At 42.4% G+C, this 23,272-nt stretch overlaps 1 protein-coding gene across 3 annotated transcripts; it reads left to right on the top strand.

Annotated features, from left to right (window-relative positions):
- Window positions 1-8,921: 8,921 nt before the first annotated feature.
- Window positions 8,922-18,942, top strand: fybb (FYN binding protein b). Of its 3 annotated transcripts, none has more exons than XM_021602828.2 (18): window positions 8,922-9,320; window positions 11,870-12,860; window positions 13,737-13,863; window positions 14,100-14,172; window positions 14,292-14,335; window positions 14,980-15,097; window positions 15,254-15,413; window positions 15,558-15,690; window positions 15,849-15,868; window positions 15,985-16,057; window positions 16,193-16,288; window positions 17,131-17,171; window positions 17,289-17,370; window positions 17,497-17,596; window positions 17,682-17,844; window positions 17,932-17,965; window positions 18,118-18,149; window positions 18,329-18,942. In XM_021602828.2, exons 1-18 carry the CDS (start codon window positions 9,318-9,320, stop codon window positions 18,349-18,351), a joined length of 2,313 nt encoding a protein of 770 aa, XP_021458503.2. In that variant the 5' UTR covers window positions 8,922-9,317; the 3' UTR covers window positions 18,352-18,942. The 3 variants fall into 3 exon arrangements, with proteins under 3 accessions (XP_021458503.2, XP_021458505.2, XP_021458504.2); XM_021602829.2 differs by having other exon boundaries at window positions 8,924-9,320; window positions 11,873-12,860; XM_021602830.2 differs by lacking the exon at window positions 16,193-16,288 and having other exon boundaries at window positions 8,923-9,320.
- The last annotated feature ends 4,330 nt before the right edge of the window (window positions 18,943-23,272 follow it).

Genomic DNA, 23,272 nt, shown 5'->3' on the forward strand with positions numbered 1-23,272 from the left:
ATATAAGTATTCTGCAGCACACATGGTGGTTTCTCAGGTTTGCCTTTCAGGGCACAGTTTACGATTACCTCGCTGTCCCCTTCGGGCTAGCACTAGCTCCTCTGATGTTCTGAAACTATGTGGAGGCGGTTCTAGCATCCCTGAGAATCAGGGGACTGAGAGTCTCCGCCTAAATTGACTATTTCCTGCTTTGCTCCCCATCACAGGAGCAAGCAGTGCGAGACACAGCTTCCCTTGTAACCCACCTCACCAAGTTAGGGCTCAAGATCAACCAGATAACGAGCAGAGAATAGAAAACCTAGGCATCCGGCTGGATTCTCTCTCTTATCGGGCTACACAGACGGACTGCTACACGGACACCTGTTCCACAGGGAGAGGCACTGTGGTTCAGGCTCCGAACGTGTCTCCAAGTGTTGGGGTTGATGGCGTCCACCATCTCAGTTGTACCACTAGTTCTTCTGAGAACAAGAGACTTCCAGCATTGTTTATCAGCCCCATCGTCTGTGTACACGACGTCCCCTCGCTCGAAAGATAACGGCAACCTCTGAATGTCTCTCGGGTCTTCGTCACTAGAAGAGCCCCTCAATCTTTGTTTCTGGCACTCTTCTTCTGGTTCGTGTCAAGAGACGCATCCCTCAAAGGGTGGGGCGCAGTCTACAAGGTAAGAGCAGGAAACGGAGTGTGCTCCCCACAACTCTGCCTCGCTCATATAAACTACTGTACCTCGAACTGCTGACAGTGTTCCTTTTACTAAGACGTTTTCTGCCCTTCCTCCGGAATGGTCACATCCCAGTCAGGACAGACAATACATCTGTTGTGGCATACATCAACCGCCAGGGTGGCACTCGCTCTCTGCATCTACACAGACTAGCTGTCAAGATTATTAAACAGCAGTCTGTAGCTCAAACACACAAATCATGCCACCGTTACTGTAGGACTCATTGTCTTGGCTCTTATCATTGCTTCACATCAGAAGAAAACCATGTGAAACATCTTTTTCTTTTCTCAGTCAGTACCAGGAGCACAAATGTTTCCATGCAAACGTAGTGTTCTTGAACTCATCTTAATGTAGGTGAATGACATATCTGTCGCCTATATCCCTGCTATTGGCAGAGGATGCGTGCTTACACTCATTTCAAAAGTTCTGACCACTTCCTCTTTTTGAGTGATTTCTGTCCTCCATCTTATCGTGGAGTCTTCATTTGCATGTGCAGTGTGCTGAGTAAGATATCTGCAAAGACAAACTGCAGACCTGTTCCCTTCTGCACCAAGTGTCCAGAAGGAGTATACAGACAGACCAACGCTGATATGACATACAGTTGGAGGCATGTTGACATTACTGTTGTGCTGTTCACCCTCATTTAAAGTGTAAGGTCATTACTTTCACTGAACAGTCTTACTATGTCTTTCTTCCTTTCAATTGAAAAAAAATTGAACTTAAAAAAGACACTCGACATCTGAAAGACCCATCAATTTCACACCAGTCAAGTGAAAGAGATACTGTAGCACCCCTCACAAGATTGAGCAAGAAATTATTTTATCATAGTCTGGACAACACTTGCTTTGGTGTGTGGTGTGAGTGTCAACCTCTCCAACTCATGACTGAGATCGTGAATTAGTCAAAACAATGCATTAAAAAGAAAAACATGAATCAAGAAAGCTACTTGTTGCTATTTGTCATCTACAATATAAAGTCAACGCTTGAATATCTGACAGATGTTGGAATCAAAACTATAAAATGAAACTATTCTCTAAACCTTAGCAATAATTGTCTCCCGTCTGTGTCTATTTAAAGCCTTCTCTCCCCCCCAGCCTAGGTCCTCTTATGCACTCTTAGAAAAAAAGAAGCTATCTAGAACCTGAAAGGGTTCTTTGGCTGTCCCCATAGGAGAACTCTTTGAAGAACCCTTTTTGGTTCCAGGTAGAACCCTTATGGGTTCCATGTAGAACCATTTACACAGAGGGTTCTACATGGAACCGAAAAGGGTTCTCCTATGGGGACAGCTGGTGAACCCTTTTGGAACCCTTTTTTTTGTTTACGACAATTGAGGAAAATGTGTGTTCCTGTGCAGTGCATGATGTTTACATGCATTCTAATTGTCAGGAAATATATCCTGTGTTTATTTTAGATGTACAATACAGATCGATGTTTGTTTTGTTCCTGCACTGTTTGATGTTAGAATCTGTAAAATCTCAGGTTTCAGTACCCCTCCCGCTCGCTAAAACCTCTTCTCTCATCCTCTTCTTCTCTCCTCCTCTCTGTTATTCTATAGCTCGGCCTCTAACACAGATAGTCTCAGTCTGAAGTGGAGATACCACCAAGCATGCTGCTTGAGTGTGAACGGCTTTGAAGTTGAAAGATCCCTGGAGATTCCTGTAACACGGTCGGAGAATAATGTGAACCGGGAGTCCTCCTTATCCCCAGTCAACCCACTCTTCTGGTGAGAGACATTATCCCCCACTTACCACCACCCCACTGAGGATGTCTAGACTGCTCTCTGTTCCGCTTGTCCTGGCTTCTCTGTGAAGTCACAGCCCAGGGGTGTCTGCCGCACGGCCAGGGAAGGGCAGACATCAGACCAAACCCCAGTATGAAGAACCTGCTGGTGTCCTGGCTCCGGAGGAAGATCATGGGGGTGGCGGAGAGGGAAACACGGAAAGTCCTGCAGCAAGCCTCGAGCGAGAAACATTTTCTGGTTGATTTTGCAGGTAAGAAGCATTTGTGGGTGATCACAGCCCCATCCACAGCGACCACTAACTCCACGTGATGGAGAAACAGATCCATGACATGGAGCAGGAGAGGCTAAACTGCCGCCTGGCCGAGAGGGACACCGTTATCGTCACCATCATCCAGAACGCAATGATGGAAGGCAGGATCCAGAAGACCACCTTCCAGGGAGAGGCCACTGTGGAGAGCATGGGCCTAGGCATGGTCACAAAGCTGATGCATTACCTGGAGCTGGGGGACCCCAGGCTTCTCCGTGCTAGTCAGGAAGAAGAACCTGAGGGTGAGTGAGCGGTTCCCTTACCCCATCCATGTGGAAGCCGTCCTGAAGGTCATTGATCAGTTCCCCATACGCAAGCTCGAAAAACTCACTAGGAAGAGCTCCCGTCTGAAATGTAAAATCATCAAGAAGAGGAGAGAAGAAAAAGATTCATGTGATTAAGAAGGTACCCAGTCCCCGTATGCAGGCAAACGTAAGGAAGCCCGTGGACAAGAAGGCTGCACTGAAGAGCAAAATTCAGGACATCCTCAGTGGTCGCTCCAGGTTTGTCATTCGAAAGACACCCCTTGATTCAAAAGGAACACAAATATTAATCACAGGGAAGGCAAACTCCAAAGCTGTGGTAGAGGACAACCCAAAAATTATGGAAATGTTGCTACAGAAAGAAAAACATACACCTCGACTGTGGAGGCAAGAGGAAAAAAGACTATAACCAACTTTAGTGATAATAGGCCAAAACCAGAGAACGTTGGTGGGGGAGGAGAATCCATGGAGAAAAACAAATCCAAAAGAAAAAGCAAAGGGAAGAATGATGGGCAGAAGAAGAACAGAGAAGGCAAAGGGAAGAATGATGGGCAGAAGAAGAACAGAGAAGGCAAAGGGAAGAATGATGGGCAGAAGAAGAACAGAGAAGGCAAAGGGAAGAATGATGGGCAGAAAAAGAACAGAGAAGGCAAAGGGAAGAATGATGGGCAGAAGAAGAACAGAGAAGGCAAAGGGAAGAATGATGGGCAGAAGAAGAACAGAGAAGGCAAAGGGAAGAATGATGGGCAGAAGAAGAACAGAGAAGGCAAAGGGAAGAAGGATGGGCAGAAGAAGAACAGAGAAGGCAAAGGGAATAAATCCCACAGAGATGTGAATGAGAACAACCAGGAAGTACTGATGGCCTTTGTAGAGCAGTTGAAGGGGAACAGAAGACTTATGGTAAATGCTTTTATGAGTAACTTTTAAGTCTATCAATAAATCTGTTTGTTTGTGATAGATGTGCTCATTAATTTGTGATACAGGTGATAGCCACGCCCAGTGACAGTACACCTCAGTATGTCCAGCAGAGGGAGGAGAACGAGCTTCATTTCTGTGACCTCGCCCTCAGGAAAGTTACTATGGCAACCATCCTGAGCTCAGGGTCCGATACCACCCTCACCCTGCACCACTACCAACTTGGCACTGCTATGTGTGTGCCTGTGTCTACAGAATCCATCTCTCTCAGATTGATCCTAAATAAATTTCTCTTCAGGATTATAGTGTCGTTATAAAAACTAAACATCTGGTTTTCCTCTTTGAGCTTCCCTACCGTAAAACTCTGGATTTCTATATTTGTTCCAGATTCTGAGCCTCAATTCACCTCCCTACCAGAGAAGTTCACTGACCCAGATCTCATCTCTCAACTGATAATGGAGTAAGGGATGTCCTCCAAGGATTTCTCCATGACTATGACTGACTACGACCCAAAGCTCAATGCAAGGGTCATCTCTCTCACCTTTGCGCTGACACGAATCATTTGGTTACAGAGATTACCAAGTTTAGTAGTTCAGTAGTGATCAATTGACACATTCATTAAGTGATATTTGTGTCCTGGCGGGTTATGTATTCTAGGAAGTATGTCATGTACCTCCACCCTCATCTGCGTTGATGGATTACGTTGACACCTTTCCATCATGACGGTCTGAAATGGAGAGGGAGAGAAACTCCTGTCGCCTGCTCCAAATCCCAACAACAGGGACGGCCACTGCTGAGTCATGTGATTAAGTCAACATGGGAACCTTACATAATACCCCTAGAAAGCATTATCATGTGACTTGTAATAGTTACAAAGCAGGGCACAGATAATAATAGAGCCGTTTACCCCAACCAGGTTCATGTCTAAAAGGAGACTGCTGATCATCTCTACTTCATCTGAGGATGACTATTCCTTCCAACAGTAGATCCAGGGGCTGAGAGGAAAGGCCTGTCCTATGGGTCAGGCTCCCTGTTAAACATCTCCAAACAGACCAGACTAGTCTAAGAATGATTGAGTGTTGTTAACCTCAGAAACATTATGCCATTATCACAATAGTCCTCACTCAGAAGTAATGGAAGGATGATGACTAAATACTTGATTTCCATTGTTGGTCTTTCCAACAGGCGTCCGTCATTTTGCTGTTCGGAACAGGACCAACAGCCTCAGGCTCTGTGGAACTGTTTCCACTCAATGGTGAGTTTGTTTTTATAAGATAATACTGTGTACTGACATGTCAACAGGCAATGTCAACATGTCATGCATTGTATGTTTTTGGACAGGAAATAGAATCCAAATCCCTTTGAATGATCCAACCATTCCTGTACACAGACCTTACCCAAGAGATATGCCACAGAAAAACAATCTTTCTATTTCCTTCTGTTATTTCCCACACTGATTCGATCCCACTTATTAACAGTCAAATGTTGATGGAAATAATTGGGAAATGGCATGACAAACACCTTTCCTTTATCCTTCTCAGGGAAGAACCAAACTGAGAACGAGCGTTTTGTCATGAGATGTGGTCAACGGTCTCCGGGATCAGCTGAAGATCAACTGGGAGTACTTCAGTGGGGTGGGGAAGGACGGGGATATGAATGACTGGTTCACCTCGCCCATGTGGTCTCTGGCCAACATCTAGGACCTATTGGACTCCATGGAGCTGCGGCAGCAAGAGGAGAAGCTGCAGAGGACTTTGGGTATTCACTGTCCTGAGGTTACTGGCGATAGTTACCAAGGTCATGATGAGGAAGCAGACGAGTGCTACTTTTACCACAGGTTAGAGGTCAGAGGTGTGAAAGAGAGAACAGCACAAATACCTTAAACACCATGGCAGCAAGCTCAAATGAGTGTTTAATGGTTGTGGGTAAAACACTTGACATAATAACAGATGGAATCATAACCATTAAAGGAATTTTATTAGAAATGTCTTTGCAAACTAGATCAATTTATCAGCATTTTGTACTTTGAAATGGCTAACATTACCAAAACAATATCTACAAATACTTTCTTGAAATTAAGTTATTTTCTATAATTGTGAAGTTGACATCTGGTTTATTTTAACTCTACAGACCTGGACAGCTGTAAAAAGAGAAAGTCATAAAAAAAACAATGCCTGAAGGTGTGCTTCGAAAGCGCCGCTTTTTGGCTACACCAATCACACATTGTTATGAAAAATAACTCGCACTCTTACAGTTAGACTTGTAGACTAACGTTAAAATCCAGGTAGTAGAATAGGAATTTGTTTGACAAGAGAATGTAAGGTGATTAGCTGTAGGGTAATAGTTATCTGTGTTTCATGTTTTACCGAAAATAGAATAGGAATAAGATGGGTCTAATGAATATGGTTGTGTTTGACCTGGATTTTTGTCTGTTGTCTTTGAGCTATGCTGGGTCTGGACTGGGATTAGTGGGGAGAAAAAATATGTTTAGCAGCTTTGAACTGGACACAGATGAATAATGCTGAGTCTCTGACTTTTCACTTTAAAAGTATTCCAAACAAAAACCATAGATTTCAAAGTTTAACAACCATACAACTCTATGCACGTGGACTACATTGAGCAATTTCCACAGAAAATGTTACAAAACACATTTAATTGAAGAACAGTGCAGGTGTAAAGTTTGGTGACAGAATGAAAGTAGAATCTCCCTAAAAAAAAATTATGTGGCCACATTTTCCAAAAGCTCTTAAATAATTACTCCAAATGAGAATTTAAAGATGTCTGCAGAATGAATGGGGCTGTAAGCAATGACATGACACCTTGAAAAACCCCCATATATTTTGGTTATTGAACTACAGTAAGTGAAGTGGATTAACACCCGTTAACAGAATGATGGTAACAGAATGACATCATGGGTCTCTGGTCTGTACTATACTGCGAATGCATAATTCGGAATGATATTGATTCAGACCCGACTAAATCTGTACCAATCATAGACGTCTATGTTTCACAAGTTTGGACCTCACAGCACAATACAGTACAGTAGAGCACAGTAGAGTTTAGTATGGCACAGTATAGTTCAATACAGTACAGTAAATTATACTGTACTCTACTCTAGTGCGCAATACCGTACTGTGCAAGACTGTACTGTACTTAACTCTGCTTTGCTGACTACTGTGCTGTCCAAACATGTGAAACTGACCAAATTGGACTGACCAAATTTCAACTACATTTGAACATCTATGGACCTCCGGTGTCTGTCGGTGCTCAGTGTATGAGAGGAAAGAGTTGCATGTAGCCAGCTGTGTACATTTGTTCGTATTCTTTGCTAGTTAGTGAGTTATTAGCCCAGTTATAGCATATTTCTAGTCAGCAATGGGGGAGTGGTTGCTTCCTACAAGAGCACAAAATGTGTATTTCTAGCCATCTTTGAAAAGAAAGACAGCTTTTTTCTGTCTTAAAGGGGAAGTGTTGTATTTTGAGACTGGCTTGAATAAGCTAAGTGGCCAATAGGCACAGGGTAGCATCATTTGTTTGATTCTCTGTGATAAGGATATGGGAGTAATGATGCATTTTGTTTTGTAAAATGGATTCTTCCATCAAACAACACAACATTTTCAGTCACCTCCTTGTCTGAAGGATGATATATAACATAACATAAACATGTTATTGTCAATCCCTACATGGTATTTTCAAAAGTCTCATGGAATGTAGGCCTACATTGAACACCCCACATTGGCTGCTACTGTAGGCTAAATGATATAACAGCTATTTCCATGTTAACATGTTATGGGATGCATTTTCTCCATTTGTTTTTGATGGTAGGCCAGTCTGGTAGCCTACATTATGATCAAATAGCCACAGTAGCCTACTTGGCTAATGTCATAACTGTAACTTAAAGAGGGTACAGCCTCAGTGCCCATATTTAACGTGCGCCAGAAGTTGCACATCATTTTCAGAATGTTCAAGTTTGCACTCAGCAGACCTGAAATTTGCTCCGTGCCAAAATAAATTAGAGGGAACGTTGCTCATTTGTAGGTGTCAGGGAGAGGGGGGTTGTACACAACTGTTTTCACACTCTTGCTTTGACCACCATGTGCCAGAAAGAAAACATGTCAGTGGAAGGGAGGAGAGCAGGTGACCCAACTGTGCTTTGTGACTTCTATGAACTAAGATTGTAACCAATTCAGTTGCAGTCCTTCTGTTACCGATTTGGGAGCAGAATTACGCATTTTACTCACTTAATAAATCACAAACCAAATGATCCGTAAAAACACTATAATTAATTGGTAGGTCTACCTATACTTGTTACTTCTGCACATGTCCATTATCCTCCCTCCTCATGAAGGAGAGAAATGTGAAAACATTTTAAAGATGTGTGGGTTTTTGATAACTGAATGACAAGGCCAAATCATTTCAGCATTATGGTGGTTTGATTGCCTTTTAAGACTTTTTCTGCTAGATGTTTTCTAAGACCTCTTTTCCATCTATTTGACCAGAAATCAAAGCCTATGCTTATTCCTATTTTGTACGTTGGAAATGGTAAAAAAAAAAATTATATATGCCTTCGTTTTGCAATAATTTAGATTCTTAGCTTTCATTTGACACCAAATTTGATGTGCTTGAAAATGCCACGCAGCGCATAGTAAACAACAAAAAAGGTACAGACCTTCCTCCCTCCTGCCATTATTTTACTTTGGACGAGAAAGATGTAACTCTATTTTTGTTCATTTCAGGTCAATATTTTTCACAAACGATCTGAGACAGCTCATATCTAAAATATCAGACCGTATTCATCCAGAAACATTCCATTTTTATTCCCTCTCTACAATCAACAACAACATCAATCCCTCATTTACTTATTGGCTAACCCTCAAGTTTGACTACATTAGCCAGTGGACTTTGTGTCTCTGACCCCCCCTTATGTAATTCAGTACATTTTATTACAGGGTTTTGTATACTAGTTAACGACGTGTGTCCAGTGTGAGGAAAAAGGTTGTATTTCACGACAGTTCTGGGGAACTACTGTGGAATTGTGACGCTGGTGGTTCATTGGAGATGGAAAGAGCAATGTACCTGCTTGAAATACGCAAATACAGCAGATGGACAGAGAGAGATAAGACTGCCATGCTGATGACTACACAGGAGTCATTTAGCAGAGAGGGGAAGTAGCCAATAGCACACAGACACTGAGGTCACAAATGCTCAAACACACACACACACACACACACACACACACACTCACTCTCTCTCTCTCTCATGCCATTGCTCACAAAAAAACATTCAGTACACACAGAGAAACTCTCTCCTACCTAAGGGCCGCCAGCCCACGTACAGACTGGGTAGATTCCCTGGGCGCTGACTGTTGCCACTATGGTGAGTACCTGCCTTACAATCATATCCTCATGAGTTGTGACCCTGAGAAGTTAATGGTGCTGTATCTTTATTGGGTGTATGGCTAACTTAGGGAAAGTGTTTGTTTGAATTCTTTGTTGTACACCGTCGTGTAGTAGCAGGTGTTAGCCCATTTCGCTGTATATGTGCAAGATCCTATATTCATTGTCTCATTTGTTGTACAAGGCCCTGTTTTCTTTGCACATTTTTCTTGGGAAGTTTTATGAAAGTGCTATGAGATGGGGATTCTGTACTTGATTACTATTAACCTACACTGTCTCTTTTAGAAGGGTTTGTAAATGTAGTTTTGATTTGGATGATTAAAGAGGATTAAAGTAGCGCTTAACCTTAACCGTATTAGAGAAGTACCGTTTTATAACGGGTTGGTGACAATCTAGATTGTGTAATACAGACTTTTTAACTTCTTTCACCACATTGAAAAAACCCGTGGTTCCTCTTTGCTTTTACTCAAGGCATTTTTTTTCGTTGTCTCTCATTTCTCTCCAAGCTTAACATCTAAAGGACATTGACCGTAGTGTGTCAGGAGATTCGTTATTTGTTGGAAAAGTCATTCAATGATTAAAAAAAAAAGAGTCAACGTGTTCCCTTCGACCCTCGGTTGTTGGCTGTAATTTAGTCTTGCTAGGCATGCAGCACATCTCTGGTGAAGTGACTAGAGACAGTAGGGCACTGAAAGTCTCTTTTTCAGTGTTTTAGTGACAGCCCACGTCACATACAGTAGCCATATAGACAAGTGAAATCCACTGTATCTGTGAAGTCGTAAACATGACATAACATTGTCACGGTTCTCTGTGTCTGAGTGGCGGAGTCCCTGCTTTGAATATCGTTAAATGGGTTGTACGTCTCACAGCCTTCAACACATAAATGACAGGCAGACAGTGTCTTTATAATGTCGATGCATTATAATCATTAGCTCAGAAATGTCTACATTTATTAGGGACATAAACTAGTTTAGTGGAATCCAGCTGAAGTTGTGGGCTGTGTGGTTTCTAAGGAGAAACGACAGTTGAGAAACAGCCACGAGAATGGGCTATACATTTACCCCCTAGTAATCTGGATGCTCACCAATGAGACTAATGATAAAACAAAGTCAAGTGACATTGACTCCCTTAAGCAGAACCAGTGTGAACTACTATAATCTCCCTACATTGCTCTTTATGTGACGCGACACACTTTATTAGGCTATATGTGTATTCATAAAGAGTGACAAGTCCAATACACTGTGAAACAAGTATTAACAAGTATTATGTTTAATTTAATTGATGAGTTAATGCCACTTTCAATTGACACTTCTGCCCCCTAGCTGTGTCCATTGTTTGTCCCCTGAAGTCCAACAACAGCACAGTTTGTTTCTCCCCAGTCTGGCGGCCATCAGCGTTGTGCAATCGGAACGCCTGTCCTTTGCACTTCCTCATGATAGGACTGCTATGTCTCGATTTCGAACAACCCTCATTACAGTGAGGTGTGGTGCTACAAGAGGAGAGCCATCCACCACATGTCCTCTATTATCAACAACATGAGGCATAGATTTGTACTCCAACTATCACCAGTGTGGCAAATAACAGATACATACAGTATTCTAACCTTTCACCAGAGAGCAGAACCTGCGGTACCTGCTCACACAGTGCACAGATGAACAGCTTTTTTTGTGCCCCAGAGGGTAATTTGCATCTTGGCTAAGGAAAGACAGAATGTCATAATACAGAACCCTTTCATCATAGAGGGGTAATCTGATTCATTAGGTCATATTAGGTCTTCATTATATTTACACGGCTCTTTTTACAGCCAGGCATTCAAGATACCTTTTTTCCCCCCAACTAGTAGTAGCAGAACCATTATCGTTAGAATGACTATATTGTCTATGAAAAACAAAGAGTGTAGGTTAATCAAACAATGAGAGCACAAAACACCTATGTACCCACTTCCTGTTTAGCGCCATGACTTTGTTGCATTTCCTCTGTGATCTGTTACACATACCTTGACCCTGAGGAGCTTAGTGCTCTCAGCACAGCAAGACACGGAGAGGTAGGTAAATCGTTGTTGGCTTGATTTTAGATTGAGGTGAGATTGAGGTGGTTTAATACCAGCGTGGGGAAAACATCGTATAGTTTACTCAGGGTTAAGCATCCTTTTCAGAGGCCGTCCTTTGATGAAATGTCAATCTAAGCTGTAAAATCATAGAACAACTTTTCTCTTCGATGACCCTGACCCAATAAGAAGGAGAAGTTGTACATGTGGAGGTTGGAGTCATTTCTAAATGTCAGTTATAAAGCATCTGTTACAACCTCTTTTTTTCTCCCTGTTTTCTCTTTTCTCTCTATCTCTCTCTCTTTCTCCTTTCCCTAGCTCCCTGTATAATAGAGACATAACCAACAGTGTTTAATGAATGACTATTGATGTAAATTACATTTATTTGTTTCGGTCTTCCTCAAATTAGTATTTATTAGGGGAAACTGTGTATCCATAAAGGACACTTCCTCCTCACTAGTCTTTTGTTTGTTTGCTGCCAGCAGAACAACAAGTCTGATGTGAAGGCCATCACGGCTCGCTTCAACACGGGGGGAAACTCCACAGAGGGCACCTCTACAGGACGTCCCAAAGCTGCAGTGCACCCCACCCTGTCCTCTGGACCCCCCATCCAGCCTAAGAAACCTGTCCTGGAGACCAGCCTATCAGGCAGTGCAGCATCCACCGCGCCCAAACCCAACTTCCTCAAGAACACTGTCTCCACCAAGAGTGCTCCAGAAGTTAGGGAGTTGCCCAAAACCAAAGCGATCGCTAGTATGTTTGAAAGTGCCCAAGAGGACAGCCAACCCTCTGCCAAACAGTACCCATTTAAACCCAAACCTCCTGGCCCAGAAGTATCCCATGACGCTGAGGTCAAAATTCCTCTGCCAAAACCCCCTCTCCAGAAGCCCTCTCTGAGCTCGACCCTGTCTGGCACCAAGCCTGCCTTCCCCAAACCACCCCTGTGTGTGGCCAAACCCACCTGGGGCAAAGACAGAAGCTCCAAACCTGACGACAGTGGGGGTACGCCGAACAAATTACCCCCTTCCATAAAACCCATCAGCTCCATTGCAAAGATGCGGCTTCAGACAGAGGATAGTGTGGCTGGCGCTGTGGATTCTACAATCAAACCGTTCACACCAAGCACTACCCTCAAGCCCACAAACTTCAGGACTGCCCAGAATGCATTCAATCGAGGAGAGACACTATCTGAGGAAGGAGTAAAAGAAATAACCAAACTCCCCCTCACCTCCAGTGACTCTTGTCCCCCCAAACCTATAGCCAGTAAGAAACCCAGCTTTACTAAGAAGCCACTGGGCCACACCATTCCAGTCGTGGGGTTGAACCCTTCTGCCCTTACCAGTAGCTCTTCTTTCCCCAAAAGGAACCCACTGCCTAATATCCTGGCACTGGGCACTGCCCCAGCCAAACCCAACCGGCCTCCTAGGGTCAACTTGGAAAAGTTCAAGAAGGGCACAGAGGCTAGTACCGATGGTAAGTGTTTTGTCTTTCACTTACCACTAATAAGCCACATCCGGATAAGTCTATCAGCTGCTAAGATGCACCTGCTGTGGTTTTCTAAGCGTGCTCCAGTTCTGCAGATTGACGGGCCTTTCACCCAGTCTAGTGGTTTCTGTGGTTTTGTATGCTCCACTGATCGGAGACAGCCGTGTCACAGGTTGTCATCACAACAAACAGACCGATTAGATGGGATGACCTTCCAAAAGCTTTATAAAAGTCGTTACACACAGAAGTACAATTCCACGTTGAAATGTGAAACCAAAGACGCGAACATTGGCTTCCTCTATTCAAGTTCCCGCTCTAGGTACTGTTTTACCTTCCTCCTTTTTTACAGCTGATGTTTGCTCCCTAATTGCGGAGTTCCTCTTTCAACAGGGACACATTCAAGTGAAAGGTTTCCTTTTTTTGGATCCACATGTGAACATGGTTTTGACTAAAGATAGACTTCACCGCGGTTTGCATTACTGTAAGTCCGCAGACAGAAGAGGGGTCCAATGTGAATTCCATACTCCCTCTGGGGACAGTGTCGTTTTGAGTTACAGACACTATTCGTGTGTTTTTTGTAAGGATTGTTGTCTACATGCAGGATGAAATTCAACATATTCAGTAACCAGATATCCCTTGTTTTCTGCTGGACACGATGTAGGGACAAGGATTGTTAATATTTTTTATCTCAAACTCCGCTACTGTGCATTCCCTTTCAACTACAGAATAACGTCCATAGAACACGGAGGACTGAGGTCTTATTCAATTGCTATATTAAGAATCTGCAATTGATTTCAAAAGGAAATGTTTTTCTTCACTAATGTCTGAAAGGACCATCTAAAGGTTTGTGATTTTACCCTGAAGGTCCTGCTGGGTTTAGAAAGGGAAGTGTTCCCCCACCTCCTGCCTCTCACCCCAGTAACCATGTGGCCCCACCCCTGCCCTCTAACCCCATGGCCCCTAGCCTGCCACCGCGACCACCAGGAGCCATGTGAGTATCAGACTCTGATAATCAGGGGAATGTCGTGTGAAAACCGAACAATATTAGACTAGGGTGATTGGCACTGAGGTACATACACAAGTAAAATACACATTGGCCTGTAGAGGCACAATGCACTTTCTTCACAGCATAGAAACATCAAATTGAATACTTGTGTACTGACTTTATTATCATGGATGTGGTGGGTCATTTTGGCCAGTTGACTGACTGACTGTCTCTGCCTCCAGAATCCAACCTGACCCAGATGAGAACTATGATGATGTGGGGTTAATGAACAACCCTCCCAGTCAAAGGAATGAGGTGACTTTAAATATTTGTCACTTTGTCAACATTTCTGATTTTTTTATTTTATTTTATTGTTTACAAACTATTGCCATGTATTCGTACAGTATTCAAACTAAATATTTTTCCTCCAATAGGACAGTGAAAGTGATGAAATGTATGAAGATCTTGATGAAAGATGGTGAGAAATATTCCCTCATAGAGATGTTAAAAGGTCTCATCTTTGTATCTGTGCCATTATGGCACCTGTGACAGCTTGGGCAGCGCAATTGAGGCTATCTCCATTTTAAAGTAGTAAAAAAATACAAATACAAATTTAAACAGTGTAACGCTAATATTGGTGGTTTTACCACCCCCTGCAGGGCTGGAGTTCTAAGCCAAATATTGTGTGTCATTTATTTTGGCCATTAGATAGATGGTGGTGAATATTTTAAAATGTACATTTTAGCAATTTCAGATGCTCTTATCCAATGCGACTAATAATACAGTAGTGAGTGCATATGGCGTTCATACATTGTCTTCAATGACAATGTCCAGGGGTTATATGGATATAAAATGGGTTATATAGCAAATTCAGATGCTCTTATCCAGAGCGGCGAATAATACAGTAGTGAGTGCATACATTACCCTCAATGGCGTACATACATTGGTCTTCAATGTCCATGGGTTATATGGATATAAAATGGGTTATATCCAAGTTGAGTCCTCTATCCACAGTATCTCTATGGATTCCCTCCAGTTTCTATTCAACTTTTATTGTACCAGGTTTTAAATGAACACTGCCCTCTAGTGAGCATTAACACCACTGACACTTATTTTTACCAGGGAATCGTCAAAGGAACAAGAGAAAAAGCGAGAGAGGGAGGAGAAAAAACGACAGGTGGAAAAGAAAGAACAGAAAGAACGGGAGAAGAAAGAACAGGATGCCAGAAAGAAATTCAAAGTGAGTGTTTGCACTGCACAAGCCTGTTGTTCAGTGGTTCCCCTAAGTCTTGCTATATTGTAGTTATCATGGAGTCCATCCTGTAGAATATTTGGGAAGTTAATGTGTATTACGTTGCATCCTCTATCATGTTTTTATTTCTCCTTAATGTGGCAGCTGACTGGTCCACTGGAGGTCGTCCACAGGGCCAAGGCCAGAGTGGACTGTAAAGGGAGCAAGACGGACCTGGGGCTGAAGCAGGGAGAGTCTATTGACATCATGCGTGTTTTGGACAACCCAGAGGGCCGCTGGCTGGGAAGGTCACAGGATGGCTCCTGTAAGTGACAGCTGTCTCCTCCTCCTCCTGTCTGCTCTTCCTCCTCTACTCCATCTCCTTTCTATGTGTCTTACTTTTCTCCCTCACATCCATTTAAATGTTCCCCATTTGTGAGACTTAGACATGTGCTTTGTATATTTTCAGATGGCTATGTGAAGACGGAGTCCGTTGCGATTGACTTTGACACTCTGAAGCGTCAGGGTGGGTCTACACCCAGTCAGATGGAACACGAACCGGAGGTATATGATGACGTGGACTTTCATAATAACCACAGCAGGTAAAATGGCCACTGACACTATCAAAACCTTTGAGACAGATAACCATTGGAAAGACATGAATACCTTATTATGAAAAATGCACTGCATCAATCCCTTTCACTGTAGTTTGGACTGTGTGATTATGTGCTCCATTGAAATCATGTTTTCCTCATTCCAGTGGGATCAAGGGTCCAGGAAGTAAGTTTCAAATGACCACAACTTAATATTGAAAGTGAATAACACAATATGGCAATGTGGTCACATGATCTGAGTTACATCGACAGTAGCTTCAATCTTCCTTTTGTCATTCCTAGTGGTTCTTCCTCCACCACCTGAGGAGGATGGGGACGTATATGATGATCTGGACGAGTCAAGCTTCAACGTCAGGTGAGAATACCTGCTGCACTCTGATGATGTAGATTCATTGGCGTGCGTTCATCTGTGAGTGTATACTTTCTATGCATGTGTCTGTGTGTGTGTATGTAAATAAGTGTGTGTGTGTGTGTGTATGTGCAACCCTAGCCTCTCGGACACCAGATTGCCTCCTAAACCTCGCGGCCTCTCTTGGGTGTTAAAGGGCTTCGAGGAGTGGAGAAAAGGCCCAGGCAGCAAAATTGAGTAATTCTCTCATTTAGTAAGATGGATCAGGAAAATTCACTGTCATTAACTCCTAACCCTATAACCCAAAATCTCAACGAACTAAACAGGAGGGACAGAAGGGATTCATTAACTCATTACTGAATAATTGAATCAGTCTGAAATCATTCTTAAAACATCAATAAAAATACTGTTTTTGTATGTCCTTCAGTTAATTAAAGGTCCAATGCAGCCGTTTTGATCTCAGTATCATATCATTTCTGGGTAACAACTGTGATCGTGTTCAATTAAAATGGTTTTTAAAAAAAGAAACAAACTCTTTTCTAAGAAGCAATCTCTCAAGCAAGAATTTTGCTAGAACTGTCAGGAAGTGGTCTGAGTAGGGAGGGGAAAACTGAAAACTAGCTGTTATTGGTAGAGAGGTTTGGAACTTTTTCTTATTGGTCTATTAACTAGACCAAACTCCATCCCACCAAAACAGGCTGACATTTCAGGCAGCCTTTTCAAACAGCTAAAGTGGCGTTATCATAATTTTCACAATTTCACAGTATTATTCCAACCTCGTGGTGTGGAAATATATATAAAACACAGTAATCACAGTTTTGACTGCACTTGGCCTTTAACAACCGTTTCATTCTGTCTATAAACGTAAATGTACCCACAATGATCTATGTACAGGTATGAGTTAAACAATTGTAATTGTTGGCATTTGTTGACTTTCTGTGTGGTTGTTCAATTATCTGGGTTGATTCATGTCCATTTGATCAAAATTGACCTACAGCACAAGCAATCAAATCAAATTACACCAGAGACAAGGCATAACATAGACTAAGATTTGAATTAATTTTTTTTTTCATTTTCAGAGTACCTCCACCTTCCCAGTTTGATCAGGAAGGAAATACTGGTAAAGTATTATGTTTAATATCTTGGGTGACTGTGTGCTCTGTGTCAGTGGCATTACAAAAACGTACATTTTCAATGTGTTTTTACTATTCTTTCTTTGTATCTCTTGCTGTTATAGAACAATTGGCTGAGGTCATTGACGAGGAAATCTATGATGATGTGGATGTCACTAACTTCCCTCCGACTCCATCTATCAGCAGGTAATGAGAGAGAGAGAGAAAAATGGACCCATGGTTAAACAAAGTTGCTGTAATGACATAAGAATGTCCTAATCCCCGACTGGGAAAAAATGTTGATAATGTCACGTTCCATCTCTCTCTTTTCAGTCTCCCACAAAGTAAAACCAAGGATAAGGCTGAGGACAAAGATCCTAAAAAGCTAAAGAAATTTGAGAAGGAAGAGAAGGATTTCAGAAAGAAGTTCAAGGTAAGTAGTATGCTATTACCATTGACATAGATTTGACATTTTATGTGTTTGTTTGACCCTCAATCCTGTTCTCTCCCACCAATAGCATGATCGGGAGATCCAGGTATTGTATCAGGTGACCATCGTTTCCACCTTGGCCAATAAGAAGTGGAGCAGTAAAGATCTACCGTTGAGACCTGGGGAGACTGTGGATGTCATTGTTGAGCCTGTAGACAACAAGCTCATCTGCAGGAACGAGGAGGGCAAGTGTGAGTAACAATGAATCCACACATAGGCATTCTGCAATAACACCATTTTTGCAACTTTAATGATGGTCATCTCTCTCTCTCCTTTAGTTGGCTACGTCTTGACTAGCCATATTGCAGTAGAGTAAGTACAACACAAAAACAGATCATACAAAAACATCCAGAAATACACACCATCTAAAGTATGTTATTGACCAGTTCACCAAAACTGCAGAGAAAATGCTTAGATATGAAATGCCCTGAATTTGATATAAATGATCTGTTTTGCTTTTACAGAGATTCTGATATCTATGATGACATTGGTGATGGTACGTTTCAGACTTTTGACATGAAACAATGGCATTTATACAAAGATCAAGTGATCAACTAGATCCATTTTATTCTTGCAATATGGTGCTGGTATGTTTTTTTTTAATGTCAGAGGATTTGTATTTATGTATTATTTCTATCATTTCTAGTTAGCCTAATAATTCACATTTCTTTGCAGATTGCATCTATGACAACGACTGAACAATGTGTGCCAATATCTTGTTTTTTGGTTTGTTTCTTGTTTCACATCAATAATCTTTATCTTATTTATTGTGGTTATTTTGGGGGTGATATGACATTTTCATTCAAGAACAATTACCGTCCACAAATTCAGTACTTTCTCTGTTTTCCCTTTATGAATAACTGTGACTGCAATGTATAGGCCTAAATTACATACAATGTTGCATTTTTATATTGAACCTATGGGTTACATAGCATGGCTTAATCACATTGAATACTTGTATTCTATATTTAACAAGACACATTACACACTGGTTGACAACAAAGGTGATGAGGATGATAAACGTAAACTTAAATACTCATCGTAAATTAATTTCAGATCAGCATTTCAGATCAGTTGTCATAGTTGGCTGGTTATCACCTGACAGGTGTGTTACCTATGTCATATTGTACTGAAAGTCCATGACAACCTTAGGTTTTATGCGATAGGTCTGACCTTTCTGACTGAGAGTGTGAGGGAATAAAGGCCTTGGTTTCTTAAAAAGCCCATGTCATAGAAATGCATTTGATTCACACAATAACAAATACAATAAAATAAATGATTTGCCATTCGTTGGTGCATTTTTCTGCATGAGATTCATGACTGCTTTCTCTGAATAATGATAATTGCTAGAATGGCAGTATTTCACTGGGACTCTATTTGCCTAGAACACACACAGACTATGTAGCCTATCTAATGTTTTCTTTAGATAAAAAAGAATGGTGACTAAATAAACCCCATGTGGGAACCCACTGAGCTATATGTGGTAAAAAAAAAATAAAAAAAAGAAGATGTATTTGCATTCAATTTGATCTGCTATCAAAAATCACTGAACAAGTTAATCAAATCAAATCAAAATCAAATGTATTTATATAGCCCTTCGTGCATCAGCTGATATCTGAAAGTGCTGTACAGAAACCCAGCCTAAAACCCCAAACAGCAAGCAATGCAGGTGTAGAAGCACGGTGGCTAGGAAAAACTCCCTAGAAAGGCCAAAACCTAGGAAGAAACCTAGAGAGGAACCAGGCTATGTGGGGTGGCCAGTCCTCTTCTGGCTGTGCCAGGTGGAGATTATAACAGAACATGGCCAAGATGTTCAAATGTTCAGAAATGATCAGCATGGTCGAATAATAATAAGGCAGAACAGTTGAAACTGGAGCAGCAGCACAGTCAGGTGGACTGGGGACAGCAAGGAGTCATCATGTCAGGTATTCCAGGGGCATGGTCCTAGGGCTCAGGTCCTCCGAGAGAGAATTAGAGAGAGCTATGTGGGATGGCCAGTCCTCTTCTGGCTGTGCCGGGTGGATATTATAACAGAACATGGCCAAGATGTTCAAATGTTCATAAATGACCAGCATGGTCGAATAATAATAAGGCAGAACAGTTGAAACTGGAGCAGCAGCACGGCCAGGTGAACTGGGGACAGCAAGGAGTCATCATGTCAGGTAGTCCTGGGGCATGGTCCTAGGGCTCAGGTCCTCCGAGAGAGAGAAAGAAAGAGAGAAGGAGAGAATTAGAGAACGCACACTTAGATTCACACAGGACACCGAATAGGACAGGAGAAGTACTCCAGATATAACAAACTGACCCTAGCCCCCCGACACATAAACTACTGCAGCATAAATACTGGAGGCTGAGACAGGATGGGTCAGGAGACACTTAATAAGAAACATCTTATGAGTGTTGAGTTTGGTCAACAAAAATGGTTATTGTTAATTTGCTACGTGAGGCTTATTTGATCAAATAGAAGTTTCGTAATGATTAGGTTGTCAGAAATGCTATTAAATATTCAAATTCCTAGTTCTGTGCACTGATATAAGTGGATGCACATGGCACACACCTACTCCCATTGCCTGCTGCACTGCTGCTTGGATTCCACCTGTGGATCTGTTCACCGTCTGCCCTGGCCTGTCTCCCCCTGTCTGGTACAGGTACCTCCACCACACTCACCCCTCTCTCCCGAGCTTTCGCTCACCTCCAGCACACACGCACTGTTGGGGCTAGTGACTCTGAACGTACAATGGCTAGCCCAAAGTCGTTATATGTATATTTTTTTAATCTTGTGCATTTTGCTATTTCCCTCATGACTCCTGCATACTTTGTTGGCTACAAACTTTCTTTACCCAACCGTGGGACAGACTATGTTAGTTCCCATACTCGGAACTCTGACTCTCTATTGGTTACACAGACTTTTGGCCTCCCATCCTATTCTAACCACCTCTCGCCGGCTTTGAATTCATGTTACCTGATGAAATTGCTGTACAATATGATCTTGTTGCCATCTGATGCACATTGATGTCTTAAATCAGCACTGCAGAGCTCTCCTTGTCCTCTGCCATGCCTTGATTGTATTACTGTTGATGATATCTGGAAATGTGCATGTACACCCTGGCCCACCTACTGTTGCTAGCCCCAATTCTGACTTGTGCTCTGATATCTGCCTCACTGTTTTCTGCTCTCGTAATAGCCTGGGTTTTCTGCATCTTAATAACATTAGAATGTATCAATTGAAAGTGTGGGTTCACAGCTCCAATCCAGATGTGTTGGTCAGTACTAAGACGTGGTTAAGGAAGAGTGTTTTGAATACAGATGTTAACCTTTCTGGTTATAACCTTTTTCGGCAAGACCGATCTTCCAAAGGTGGGGGAGTGGCAATCTTTACCAAGGATCACCTTCAGTGCTCGGTTGTCTCCACCAAGTCTGTCCCCAAACAATTTGATTTGCTAGTTTTAAGCATTAAACTTTCAAATAGCTCTTTGTTGACTGTCGCTGGGTGCTATTGTCCTCCATCAGCACCAGCCTGTACCCTACCTGCCCTAAGCTCTCTCCTGGCCCCTTACACTAAGTCTGAATTTGTAGTGGTAGGTGACCTAAACTGGGACAATCTTAAACCACCTGACCAAGTCCTAAAGCAATGGGACTCCCTAAATCCTTCTCAGATTATCACCAATCCCACAAGGTATGACTCCAAGCACCCAGAAAAGGCTACTCTCCTCGATGTTATCCTCACAAATAATCCTGATAGGCATCAGTCTGGTGTTTTCTGTAATGACATTGGTGATCACTGTTTTACATGGCCGAGCTCTTTAATCACCACTTCATTGAGTCAGGATTACTATTTGACAGCCATGCCTCCTTGCCCGTCCAACATTTCCTCATCTCCCACCCCTTCTAATGTGACTATCCCCTATGCTTCTCCCTCTTTTTCCCCTGCCCTGCTACAAAGTTTCTCCCTGCAGGCAGTCACTGAGTCCGAGGTGCTAAAGGAGCTCCTTAAACTTGACCCCCCCAAAAATCTGGGTCAGATGGTTTAGACCCTTTCTTCTTTAAGGTTGCTGCCCCTATCATCGCAAAACCTATCTCCAACCTTTTTAACCATTCTCTCCTTTCTGTGGAGGTTCCCATTGCTTGGAAGGCAGCCACAGCTCATCCTTTATTTAAAGGGGGAGATCAAGCTGATCCTAACTGTTAAAGGCCTATTTCTATTTTGAACCTGTTCATCAAAAGTTTTGGAAAAACTTGGCAATAATCAACTGACTGTCTTTCTTGATATAGTATCTATAGTATTCTCTCTGGTATGCAATCTGGTTTCCGCTCAGGTTATGGATGTGTCACTGCAACCTTAAAGGTCCTCAATGATGTCACCATTGCCCTTGATTCTAAGCAATATTGTGTTGCTATTTTTATTGACTTGGCCAAAGCTTTTGATACGGTAGACCATTCCATTCTTGTGGGCCGGCTAAGGAGTATTGGTGTCTCTGAGGGGTCTTTGGCCTGGTTTGCTAACTACCTCTACCAAAGAGTGCAGTGTATAAAGTCAGAAAATCTGCTGTCTCAGCCACTGCCAGGGAGTAGCCCACAAGGCTCAATCCTAGGCCCCACGCTCTTCTCAATTTACATCAACAACATAGCTCAGGCAGTAGGAAGCTCTCTCATCCATTTATATGCAGATGATAAAGTCTTATACTCAGCTGGCCCCTCCCTGGATTTTGTGTTAAACAACGTTTTTTTAGTGTCCTACAAGCTTTCTCTACCCTTAACCTTGTTCTGAACACCTCCAAAACAAAAGTCTGGTAAGAAGAATGCCCCTCTTTCCACAGGTGTTATTACTACCTCTAAGGGTTTAGAGCTTGAGGTAGTCACCTCGTACAAGTAGTTGGGAGTATGGTTAGATGGTGCACTGTCCTTCTCTCAGCACATTTCAAAGCTGCAGGCTAAAGTTAAATCCTGACTAGGTTTCCTCTATCGTAATCGCTCCTCTTTCACCCCAACTGCCAAACTAACCCTGATTTTAGATGACCATCCTACCCATGCTAGATAACGGGGACATTCATTGATCGGCAGGTAAGGTTGATCTCGAGCGGCTAGATGTTCTTTACCATTCAGCCATCAAATGGCCACCAATCCTCCTTATAGGACACATCACTGCACTCTATACTCCTCTGTAAACTGGCCATCTCTGTATACCCGTCGCAAGACCCACTGTTTGATTCTTATTTATAAAACCCTCTTAGGCCTTACTCCCCCCTATCTGTGATATCTACTTCAGCCCTCATCCTCCACATACAACACCTGTTCTGCCAGTCACATTCTTTTAAAGGTACCTAAAGCATACACATCCCTGGATCGCTCCTCTTTTCAGTTCACTACAGCTGCAACAAACACTCAAACTGGACAGTTTTATCTCAATCTCTTCATTAAAAGACTCAATCATGGACACTCTTACTGACAGTTGTGGCTACTTTGCGTGATGTATTGCTGTCTCTACCTTCTTGACCTTTGTGCTGTTGACAATAATGTTTGTACCATGTTTTTGTGCTGCTACCATGTTGTCATGTTGTGTTGCTACCATTGCTGTGTTGTCATGTTTTGCTGCCTTGTTATGTTGTCTTAGGTGTCTCT

Source organism: Oncorhynchus mykiss, chromosome 5 (assembly GCF_013265735.2).
Source record: "Oncorhynchus mykiss isolate Arlee chromosome 5, USDA_OmykA_1.1, whole genome shotgun sequence".
NCBI lineage: Eukaryota > Metazoa > Chordata > Actinopteri > Salmoniformes > Salmonidae > Oncorhynchus > Oncorhynchus mykiss.

Coding starts and splice junctions, on each gene's coding strand:
- fybb (XM_021602828.2), top strand. Junction 13,864..14,099: donor CCGCGACCACCAGGAGCCAT/GTGAGTATCAGA, acceptor CTCTGCCTCCAG/AATCCAACCTGACCCAGATG. Junction 17,966..18,117: donor ACTAGCCATATTGCAGTAGA/GTAAGTACAACA, acceptor TTGCTTTTACAG/AGATTCTGATATCTATGATG.